Raw genomic sequence first — 12,500 nt, forward strand, 5'->3', positions numbered from 1 at the left:
TCTCATACTCGTAAGTAAAAAATTACATTAAATACAATTTAATTTATTTCATATTTTTCTTTTTAATTGTCAACGTTGAAACATCAATGCATTATCTTTTTTTTCTCTTTCATGAAAAATTATTTTCGATTTACATTTAAAATGTATGATCGATCAATTTAATGAAAGTAATCTGTAAATATTTTACGTACAATAGTATTATTTAAGATGCAACTTTTATTTTTTAAGAGGAGAACAAAAAAAGAAAGAAAATAATCTTCGATATCTCTATACTGTAAATTATTAGAAAACGACATATTTATCATCGTATTCGACAAATTTCGAATGTTTCGCAATCAGAAGAAAAATAATTCCACGAATTTCATACGTTCCTTAAATTAACTTCTAATACTTGCTAGCTTATCGAAAAAAGAAAAAAAAAAAAGAAAAGAAAAGAAAAAAACAAGAGAAAGAAAAAAGAAATCTATTTTACAATTCGTAGTTATTTATGGACAAACATTCTAACGAACTGTTTTTCATTATGATTGAAAAGCCACGACACGTTTGATCGAACAAAAATTCACGTCTACTTACTGTTTGTCCGTCCGTCCGTCTCTTTTTCTCTCTCCTGTCTCTTTCTCGTCACGTTAACACACACGTTTAAGAAGTTAGAAAGTAATCGACCATCATTTTTCTTCCCCTCTCTCTCTCTCTCTCTCTCTCTCTTCGTTTTATTCGTTTTAACATAGCGAACGTAAATTCGTGAGATCATATTTTGAATAAGCATGAATAAAAAGTAATACGAGTACAGGAATCGATCGATTTACTCGCTCGACATAATGTCGACGTTTTACCAGCAAACGAAACCTTTCATTAGACATAAATGATTCTACGACGACGCAATCCGAACACCAATACGTTTTTTTAAAAACATGTACATTATGAACTTTGAGCTTTCGATGGAAACACGTCTAATTAATATTCGGTGACAACGATCTCTCCAAGGACATTAGACTGGACTAAGAAACAGATATAGAAAATCTAGAGGAAAGGAGATAAAAAAAAAAAAAGTATCGTCCGACGATCGATTAATATTACAAAGAATAGAAAAAAAAAAGGAGAAAAAAAAAGAAAGAAAAAGAAAAAACAAAGATCATAGGTTAAAATCGTACGTGTAAAAAGTAGTATCGTCCAAGGCGATCGATTAATCTTATACGAATAATAATTTTGTGATCGACAGTATCGACGATCGTTCGAAATTGAAAAAAGAATCAAATCAAATCGCGTGTACGTTCGAAGTCGTGCTTTATTTTTCTCTCTTTTTTTTTTTTTCTTTCTTCTTTCTTTTTTTTGTCTTTTGATATTGGTGGACAGGAACGAACGAACGAACGAACGAACGAACGAACGACAGCGCTACTTCGTTCTAGATATATAAACCGGGCTATTACGCAAGCGGCCCGTGTCAGGATCGATGGAAAGCAAAAATGTAAGCGCGACTTTCTCTATGAAACGGCTCCTCTGTTCGTTTGCCACCGTCGTACTCGTGTCAGACTTATGCAAGAAGCAAGTCCACTTCGCCTCCTGGCACGCGAAATCGCGAAAGGGTGAGGGGGTTGAGGAGGAGGGGAGGGGTTCGAAGGGGAGCAACGTATATACATATACAAAGAGAATGACGTGTGTTTGATTCCTGTTATCTCGAGAAAAAAAGAAAACAAAAAAAAGAAGAAAGGATTTCATTTGTCCGTTAACGAGACTTCGATACAGTTAAACGAGGAAGAGTAAAAAAAGAATCGCGAGAAATCGATTGCTGATGCTGAAACGATTATTTCTCTCTCTCTCTCTCTCTCTCTCTCTCTTTCTCTTTCTCTATCTATCTATCTGTTTTTTTTTTCTTTTTTCTATAGGCGACGCCTTTCTAAAATCAACTTCGTGTAGCACATACGTGTGTCGATATTATAAGTTCCTTGTAGATCGTAAGAAAATGATTTTCTTTGTCGAATCGAAAACGAAACTTGTCGAACGATAAGAAAGAATTATGATTTTATTTTAAAACTAAAAATAAGAATAAAAATAAAAGTCAAAAATAACAATAAAAAATATAAACAGATGTAGAGAAAAAAAAAAATAGAAAAAGAAAGAAAAAAAAGAGCAAAAAAATAATAAAACAAACAAACAAAAAAAAAAAAAAAGAAATGGAAATGTCGTTTCGTTTCTTTTGACTTTGCAATTATCGACATAAAACTAATAATAATTTTATTTGATAATTTTTCAGCGCTTAGCTGCCACAAGCGAACGTATCGTCAACTTCAAGGCACGATTAATTACCTCGATTATTTAGGCTCGTTTAAAGAAAATATTATGATACAGATCTATGAAAACATTCGTGAGTCTTCGTAGAAATACACGTAACGAATCGTGATTCGAGAAAAAGCCACCATCACCGTCACATTTGCTGCCCCCTTCATGCCGGAGGACCACTGGGTACGACGTCGACAACATTATCGATATATTTTTTTTCTTTCATCTCTCTCTAGCTCTCTCTCTCTCTCTTTCTCTTTCTCTCTTTTTCTCTCTCTCTCTCCCCCTTATTTTTCTACATTTCACTATTTCTCCAGACTTTCTATACGTCGAATGTTGTCCCCTTTGTCCCGGAGATCCATAAAAAAAAAGAAAAAAAAAAAAAAAGGATAATTATTCTCGTCGATTATTGCTACATACGATGTTTCTTCTCTCTTTCTTCTTTTTTTTTTCTTTTTTCAAAATTATACTATAACCAATTATTTTTAATTCATACTTCCAACTTCCCCCTTTCATTTCTGATATTCGATTAATTTCATTGTCTTTCCCCGTCCCCCTCAGACGATGGACGATTAATCACTTTTACGAATCTATGAAGAAATTAAAAGAATAATAAAAAAAGAAAAATGATAATAATAAAAACAAAGAATTTCACAAGAGAACGTGTCTTATGCTGTTGCGACGATAAAAAAAAAAAAAAAGGAGAAGAAAAGAAAAGAAAAAAAAAAAAAGAAAAAAAAAACGATTTATCCTCTCTAATCGAAGCTTCTCTCGCACGATTAGAACTATCGCATAAGACGCGCTTATTTCGATGATCGATGAGAGAGAAAAAAAAAACGACGAATTGCGCCTACGTAACGTTGTTCTGCAAAGTTTTGTACATAGACCTGTGCCCCCGCCCCTCAACCGTCGTATAACCACTGCCCGTCTCTTCTAAGAACCACGTTCCACAGCGCCAGACACTGATTGTTTTCCTTTTTATTTTTTATTTTTTATTTTTGTTTATTTTTCCTTTTTTTTTCTTTTTTAATTATTATTATTATTATTATTATTATTATTATTATTATTATTACTACTACTACTACTACTATTATTATTATTATTATTATTATTATTATTATTCAATATCATCTCTCGATTAAGTGCAAGCGTACCTCTTTGCCCGTTCCTTAAGTATTTTTTTTTCTTTTTTTTTCTTTTTTTTTTTTTTTTTTAATAGACGAAACAAAAGAGAAGATAAATAAATAAATAAATGAAAACAAACGTAACAAAGAATGACGTCATTGAGCGTCTAAGATCATATTGGAAAAAGAGTGAATAAATAAATAGAAAGAAGAAAACGAAAAAAGAAATAATAAAAATTATGGTGGAAGGGTTTAGGTTTCTTCTGTTCTCTCTTTCTTCTCTTCCTCTTTTCTTTTGCCCTTTTATCCTTTTTCCTTTCTTTTTTTTTTCTTTTTCTTTTTTTTTTTTTTTTCTTTTATACTTCCTTTGGTCTCGTTAATTCTATGTAAATTCGTACAATTCGAATAAACAAATCATTGTTTAAATAATACAAACTCCATTGGTTTTTGATGTTAACGAGTAATATACATTATTTCGAAGATCTATTTGTCTAATTCTTCGTTTGCAATCTAATTCAATTCAACGTAAGTACGTACTTATGCATAATATTTACGAAAAATACTTATTCGTAATAAAAATTACGTAAGTATTTATTCAAACGCTCAGAATACGGAATTAATGTTTCTCTCTCTCTCTCTCTTTCTCTTTCTCTCTCTCTCTCTCTCTTTCTCTCTTTGAAAACTTCTAAAGAGAATAATATAGAAAATTCAAGGAGACAATTCGTAACGTCGTGAAAGAATGTGTTTTCTTATGTTATAACAAAACGAAACGCATTATATTTATATGTGTAAATCGAACCTCGTTGTTTTGTAGTGTAAATAAATATTATTGTAATAAGAAATACATCTAGTGTATATTAATTTTTTTTCTTTTTCCTTCTTTAAATCGACTTTACGATTTAATGATCAATTAAAAAATTATCTCAATTAGAAAAGAATTTGTTCTTAATCGATAACATCTTCTGTACAAAGTTATCGTTATTCGACATTCATTCATTCCCTTTCGTTTTTTTTTTTTTTTTTTTTTTTTGAAAAGCGTATCGAGTAAATAGTAAATAGATCTAATCAACGTAATTCTAACCATCGTACAAAAATATAACTCGCTAATCCAGTAATACTCATAACGATGGAAACTCTCTCATATATATATATATATATATATATATATATATGTGTATATATTGCCACTACTAATCTATTTAAATACGACGATAAAATAATTAATTAATCTAATTAGCAAAGAAATTTCATTATGAATCATTGGTACGTATACTCTTGATTATGATGACTTTTGTTGGCACCATTATGTCGAAAATATTCGAAATATCTTTTCTTAATATTATTGCTAATAAATCTTAAGAAGTACGTTTTTTTGTAAAATCTATTTCGAAGTTCGAAGAGGAACAACACGTTGAATATAATTCTCCTTTTTATATCTCCCCCAATGTAAACACGTCACGTTTTATGGTCTCCAACGAGAGAATTAACTTCGTCAAAAATAATTTCATCCTCGCAGGAGGCCCATCGGTGTAGCTATGGTGGCGATATTACAGGGGTTTCTTCTTCGTTTGGAATACCAACGTAAACTGAATCGCCTAAACGTACAAAACCATTTGGTCCTCTTAAACCAAGATGAATTCCCATGACCGGACAATCTCCAGTAAACGGACGAATATCTGGATCCATGATTTGCCTATAGCTGCATAAATAATGTATATATATATATAACAAAAAAAATTATTTATCATTAAATACATAATAGTTTTTCGTTCGTTTCTAATTTTACTTATGATACAACTTTAATTAAGACAAATTTGAATGATTAATATTACTTATGAGACAACTGTTGTTACAGATATTTAAAAAAGAAAAAAAAAAAAAAATTTATCGAAACTCACAATGAAAATTATCAATTGATGTTTGATTAAATCAATGACGATTAATCATGAAGGAGATTCATTTATAAAAATTTAACACAATTTCTATACCTTTTCAATGTTTTCAAAGGTTCGACCTTCGGACTTTTTTTACCAGTTTCTGGATCAACCGTGGTAAATATACATCTTGTGCAAGGTTTAATGTTTCTAAAAATTACGTCTCCTATCTTAACCCAATCCCAAATATCTTCTTCCAAGGCGATCGCTCCTTTAACGACAAAATTCGCTCGAAAGTTCGACGGTGTAACAGATTCTTCCAATCGAGAATTTAAATCCGTTACCGAGGACTCGTTTATCAGACTATAGCTCGTAGCATCTGGATAAGCACCCTATTGAAAGAGAGAAAGAAAATGAAAAGAAAAAGAAAAAGAAAAATAATGTTAGATAAATTATAGTTATCGTATAATCGAAGGATACTTAATGGAATAAAAAAAAAAAAAATTTATCGATGCGTTACATTTGTTGATGCAATTAAACTAATAACTACAATTCGTCTAATGCGATTTTAAAGCGTGCTCAATGAATAAGATAATACGATAATAATAACGATGATAAAAGATAACAATAATAATAACAACAATTTTTATTCTACTTTCCGTACATTCTTCGAAAGCAAAAGAGAATATAATTCGAATAAATATATGTATCTGCATGAGAAATCGTACTAATACATATATATATATATACATGTATGTATGTATATGTATATGCACGCTCTATTTTGTGAGAGATAAACTAATTCACGATGACAAAGTACAATCGATGGAAAACTATGCGGATTTCATTTCGTGAAAGCAATTCCACGTTCCCATTTAACGTTCAACGTTCGTCTTCATCGCACATCTACAAGGTAGGCATTCCATAGAAAGAAAGTATAAAAAAAAAAGAAAAAGAAAAAGAAAAAGAAAAACTACTTTTGATTGACACTACTCACGGTATCTATGCTCTCGGTCAAAGGGAAAATCCTATTCTTCTCTCGTATTTCTCTTGATGGTCGTTCTAACGGATAATAAACCAAACGAAGACCGGCATCTTCCTGAAGTAAAAAACGTGACAACCATCTGGCTGCTTCTTCTCCACAATCGCAAGCAGCTACTGCTTGACCCCATACCGCAGCACGAAAACCTTTTCCTCTGATACAAGCAAGATCTATTGACACCGACATCATGCCTGGTGCATTCAAGGTTAAAACTGAACCCGTAATACTTGGTGATACCTATGGATAATATCAATGTATTTTTAACACGAACAGTTATATTAATTTGATTTTTTTTTTTTTTTTTTTTTTTTTTTTTTTTTTTTTTAATATATATAATCAATTTTATATAATTATATCATTTTTAATAATCTTAATAATTAATAATTAAATTGAAATTATAATTAAGAAATCATACTTGAGGAATAATTATTAATAAATTTAATAATAAATATTAAGATGTGATAAAATTATCTATATAAGATAATATCTTTAATAAAATCGTTTTGATACATTATTGATGTATTACCTGAACCATTTTTGGTAATTGTCTACCAGTGACAAAGTTTCCATCAAGATCGATAACCATTAATGTACGATCTCGTAACCATCCCACTCTAAGGCCCAACATAGTACATTCCATCGACGTGTATCTAATTGGGCCCAATGATTTCACCGGATATGCAGCAAGATCGCTAAGTTCACCGACCTTTCTCCATTTCGAAGGTGCCCGATACTTTTGTTTGCGACTCCACCACCACCAAATAAAAAAAACTGCTGTACCGGCGCCAACTGCGGCTGCGGTAACATAAGCGAGTCTCGTTCTATCTGTCGTAATAATAAAATAAAATAAACGAACATTGCGATAATAAATTAATTGTGATTTAAATGTTAACGGGAAAAAGAGTAAGAAAAGAAAAGAAAAAGAAAAAAAAAAAAAGAAAAAAATAATGAAAATAAATCGTGTCAATTAACGTATCTTTAAAAATGTATTGAACACATATTATGTAATCATATAACAAAGATAATTGGACATATCTTAAATTAGTATCATTTAGAGTCAGCCGTCGTCCTACAAAACATTTCAAAGAAGCGGATGTTACGGAACTGACTTATACTTGCTACAATCATGCCCATGTACCGTACATACACGCGCGCGCGCCCACCCACATAGAAAAGAAAAAGATTTAAAAATGTTTCGAGTGAAATATTTGACGTTAAATTTTCCGCTCTCGATGAAAGTACTTATTTAAAACTTTCGACTTTTTGTTGAAATTATCGTGAAACAGAGCACAAACATTCCAATTGCCAGCAAGTTTCCTCTTTCAAGTCCATCGTTTTTTTTTTTTTTTTTTTTTTTTTTTTTTTTTTTTTTTTTTTATATGCATGGCCGGTAACGCGAAAGTGTAATGAAATATGCGAAAGATAAAAAGGACCTGACAATTTTATGTTTCAAATCGAAGGAGGATGCGAAATACTTAATTACTTATTTACTAAGTACTTTGTTTATTTATTCATCCGATCTGAAATTAATTATAAATAAAATTGTGACGATTCAAATGCGTAATAACATTTTGAAGAAATTCTTCTAAAAGGAAATTATAATAAATCGGTAGACTGATTTCACAGTTGAAAACTGTGTTAAGTGATCGTTAAGAGAAAGAAAATGGTATTAACTGGGACGATGGTATTTGACCTTCGTAATATGACATTATTAATAAAATTATATGACATGAGACAAATTGTTATATTTCAAAATTATATTAAAAATTCAAAATCAGTTTTCTTTATTATCTTTTCTTTTTTTTTTTCTTTTTTGTAATCATTTCCATTTATTCATTCATTATTTTTTATTAATTGATAGTAAGTACTTTGTTAAATAAATGATCAATATATATATATATATGAGTATATTTATAATAAAATATTTCTATAGGCCAATATTTATAATAAAATAATAGTACGTAATATAAGTGATCATTATAAATAATTAAATATCTATGTTACGTTTGGATTAAATTTGGATTTATTATAATTATTATATTATAAATATTGATCGTCTATTTAAATTATTGACAAATTATTTATATTTAGAAATATTTTATTTTAAATATTTACAGTTTATATATAGTAATAATATTAATCATTTATATTACGCAATGATATTTTATTACAAATATTGACAATTCATTTGAAATACTTATTCAAAATATTTAAAAATACTAAAACAATAGATGACGTTTTTTTATTTTTTTTTTTTTTTTTTTTTTTTTTATATCCAGATGACTTTTCTTCTTTAATTCGAAAAATTAATAAGATAAGATTAACAAGATAAATTCTCGTAGATAAGATAATTCCTAATGATTACCTTTCATCACATTTCATTTGATTATTACACGTGTAATTTCGTTCATGTGCAACAAGTTAATTGCATGACTATCATGATAAAAACTAAAAGAAAACAGAAAAATATATATATATATAAAAAAAAAAGAAAGAAATAGAAAAAAAAATTAACATACTAACGAGTAAAATATATACTTCAAGGTACGGTAATTATTGTACCATGAAGGGATTGGAGGGTTCGACGAAACTTACGAAGAATCAATACTACGAGAAACGGGCGTTGCTACTCCAAAACGGTGATCGCGACCGCAGAACGTGCGAATAATAATAATAATAATAATAATAATAATAATAATAATAATAAAAATGTCAACGAAAGTTGGATGAAAAGAAGATAAAATCCTGTTTGAAATGAAATAATAAGAATCTCATAAATGTTTTCTGATCGTAACGAAATGGAAACACGTTGTCGTACGAAAAGTAAAAAAAAAAAAAAGAAATAAATAAATAAATAAATAAATAAAATCTTTATAACGTTCAAACAATATCTCCAATAATAATAGTAATCAATAATAACAATAAAAATATCTAAATATTTATGACAATAAATAACAATTAATATATCTCTTTCATAAATAATAAAATGTCTGATTAAAACGCTGATCGTTAATAATAATATTAAATAAATAATTCTTAATTATTAATACTTAAACAAACATCATACCTGTTATCATAGTAGCAGACACGTTGAATTGAATATCGAAGAATTTGTTAAGGTTATGTTCGTGCCGGTTAGAAGCAAGTAAATCACGCGACTCGTATAAGTAACGTTTGGTGATGAACTGAAGGTCGTTGTCGATGAGAGACTCACTCAACGTGCACGTGCCGTTCGTCTATCCCCTCACACCACGCCCTCATTCTCTCTCACTCTTCGTTCACTCTTTTTCTCTCTCTTTCTCATTCCTCACTCGTTCACTCTTTCTCTCTCTCTCTCACTCTCTCTCTCACTCCTCACTCGTTCACTCTCTCTCTTTCTCTCTCTCTCTTTCACTGCTCACTTACTCTCTCTCTCTCTCTCTTTCTCTCTTTCACTGCTCACTTACTCTCTCTCCTCTCTCTCTCTCTGTCTCTCTTTCACTGCTCACTTACTCTCTCTCTCTCCTCTCTCTCTCTCTCTCTCTCTCTTCCTTTCCTTTCCCTTTAGAGAAAGAAAATACCGTTATCTAGAAACGCTGAACTCTTCCTCTATCTTCTTCCATCTCCAAAGAATAACAGACGCCATCGTATACGTGTAGTAGATATTATGTGTGAAGAAACTGGTTCGTTCGTTCGTTCTCAAAAGATTTTAGACAAATCATACGAAACGTTTGATGACTGCAACACGTCCTTCTTCACTATCATTCGTAGTTGCATATACGCAGGCGCAATTAAATTCTCTAATCGGTCCTATCCGGGAAATCGGCTCGATGCGAAATAAATAAATAAATTAGTAATATTTATTTATTTGCAAAAGTAAAAAATAATTAATCTATCTAATTGTTATATAATATCGTTGTTTTCGAATAACGATAATATTATAAATAATGTTACACGGAGAAATGGCACTATCCAATCGAAACTATTCCTTTTTATTACTTGTAAAAGAAGATGTTTGATAAAGATTTATCGATTATCTTATATAAATTGGATTATTGATAAAGGATATATTTTTATAAGAGATAAGAAGAAAATGAAGTAATATAAATACGAAGTTTTACATTATTTTTGTAAAAAGTAAAATAATAAAAAAAAAAAAAAAAAAAGAAAACAAAAAGAGTAAAGTTGATACGTCTTCGATGATAAATTCAATGTTTATTTATATTCACATAATACGAATAATACAGGATTAATAAAAAATGCTTACGTGATTATTATATTAATATAAACCATTGTCATTTACAAATATGTACGTACCTTTATCTGTTTTTCTTTCTTGAAGTATTCGCGACGATCTAGTATTAACCGAAGAGCTCGCGATGATAGTTCGCAAAATAATAATATTTTGACGCGAAGCGTAATCAATATGACGGCTACAGTTATGATAGGCATGCACAAAATATACTTTTATCTTCGTTATTTTTATATCGAACAAATCGACGTTTAAAACATTCGAATTTTATAAAAAATTCATTAATCATATCTTTTTATTATTTTTCTCTCTTTTCTTTATTCTTTTCTTTGTTTAGAATTCATATCAATTTATAAATAGACACAAGATTTTCTTACCTTTCATCTCTGCGACGTAATAATAATGATCTATATATTCCTCGTTCTGAGAAAGAAACTTAATCGTACATCTAGATAACTTTTATTAACCAATATAATCGTATATCGTTACAAATGACACGGCAACTGTGTGTGCCGTTCAACGAATTACAATGAAACGGCGTATCAACCTTAGACCACGTCGAGATACTAAAGTTACAGTATTGTGGAGGAAAAATTAGTGAATGAGAGAATGTACAACAATCATTTAATTCGCTTATTAAATCGGCATCGAATAACTGCGTACACGTCAACATGTATTTATAATTTTACCTTCTTTTCTTTTCTTTTCTATTTTTTTTCTTGTTTTTTTTTTTCCCCCCTTTTTTTTCGTATATTGCCTGCTATTAACGCCGTTTCGTCTTAAACGTTAACGCTTTCCTTTTGTTATTATTTCTCTCTCTCTCTCTCTCTCTCTCTCTCTCTCTCTCTCTCCCTCTCTTTCTTTCTCGACCTTAATTATATTTTCTGTATTTTTAATATTATTTTTTTTTATTTATTATTTTTTTTTTTTTTCACATCTCTGATACATCGTGTCTCCTTGTAAATTTGGTGATTACGTCACTTGTGCGCGCGTGTGTGTATATGTGTACAAACTGTTAATTATATTCGAAGACATCAAAAACTCACTACGTAATATTAAATAACGAAGTATCGCGGATTCGTTTTCGGCTCTCTCTCTCTCTCTCTCTCTCTCTCTCTCTTTCTTTATTTAGCACACCATTTCACGTACGATCGATTCCTTTTGCACTTTTATCGAAGACGACGTAATTAATCCGCACTATGTTCAACGAACGAACATTTTACATATCGATATCTCGGTCGTGTCAAATTGTTGACCTGACCTGAGATTACGAATCTTATCGCGGTATGTTAAATATTGAAAGAACGCATATCCTCAGTATTCGTATAGATAACGTAATATCACGAGTGAAAAAAATATCTGAGAGAGAAATTTTTTTGAATTGCTAATAAAAATAAAAAATAGATTTATTTCATTATATTTTCGAGAAAAACACGTTCAATGTAATGATACATTTATATTACGTTTGTATGTATGTGTATATGTATGTATGTATGTATGTATCTATGTATGTATGTGTGTTAGAATATACTATATATAAATAAATGAGTGCATAATTATAGTAATAATAATTATCATTATATAATTATGATATATGTGTGTATATATATATATACATATATATATATATATATATATATATATATATATGTAATTAAAAAATGTATCAATAAGCAATTTATGTGTTATATTAATTAAACTCATGTGTATGTACAATTATTTGGTGCGGGTTTAAAAAAACTTATACTCATGATTAAAAGAAATAAAAAGCGTTCGTGCGCTACACGCGCGCGCGTTTGTATATGTGTTTGTATCCGCAAAGTACGCGTAATTAGGAGGAAAAAAGAGAAAAGAAAAAATAATTCACCCGAATAACGAGGAAGCGCTTTCCATAAAATCTCTCTCTCTCTCTCTCTCTCTCTCTCTCTGTCTGTCTCCCTCTCTCTCGTTCT

General features: G+C 29.8%; 2 protein-coding genes across 4 annotated transcripts in view; one reads left to right on the plus strand and one right to left on the minus strand.

Moving 5' to 3' along the window:
- The window catches only part of LOC124423496, an 18,657-nt gene extending 15,529 nt beyond the window's left edge, over window positions 1-3,128 (plus strand). For all 3 annotated transcript variants that reach the window (XM_046961260.1, XM_046961259.1, XM_046961261.1), the window contains 2 exons: window positions 1-10; window positions 2,252-3,128. The exon at window positions 1-10 is cut by the window's left edge and continues 143 nt beyond it. In XM_046961260.1, coding sequence (XP_046817216.1) covers window positions 1-10; window positions 2,252-2,317 — 76 coding nt within the window. In that variant the 3' untranslated portion in view covers window positions 2,318-3,128. The remainder of the gene's footprint in view (window positions 11-2,251) is intronic.
- Window positions 3,129-3,801: 673 nt separating this feature from the next.
- Window positions 3,802-9,690, minus strand: LOC124423495 (mitochondrial amidoxime reducing component 2). The gene is made up of 5 exons (XM_046961258.1): window positions 9,385-9,690; window positions 6,844-7,142; window positions 6,273-6,554; window positions 5,390-5,667; window positions 3,802-5,100 (listed from the first exon to the last, which is right to left on the minus strand). Exons 1-5 carry the CDS (start codon window positions 9,392-9,394, stop codon window positions 4,935-4,937), a joined length of 1,035 nt encoding a protein of 344 aa, XP_046817214.1. The 5' UTR covers window positions 9,395-9,690; the 3' UTR covers window positions 3,802-4,934.
- Between the last annotated feature and the right edge of the window lie 2,810 nt (window positions 9,691-12,500).

The sequence above is a fragment of the Vespa crabro genome, chromosome 4, assembly GCF_910589235.1.
Source record: "Vespa crabro chromosome 4, iyVesCrab1.2, whole genome shotgun sequence".
Lineage (NCBI taxonomy): Eukaryota > Metazoa > Arthropoda > Insecta > Hymenoptera > Vespidae > Vespa > Vespa crabro.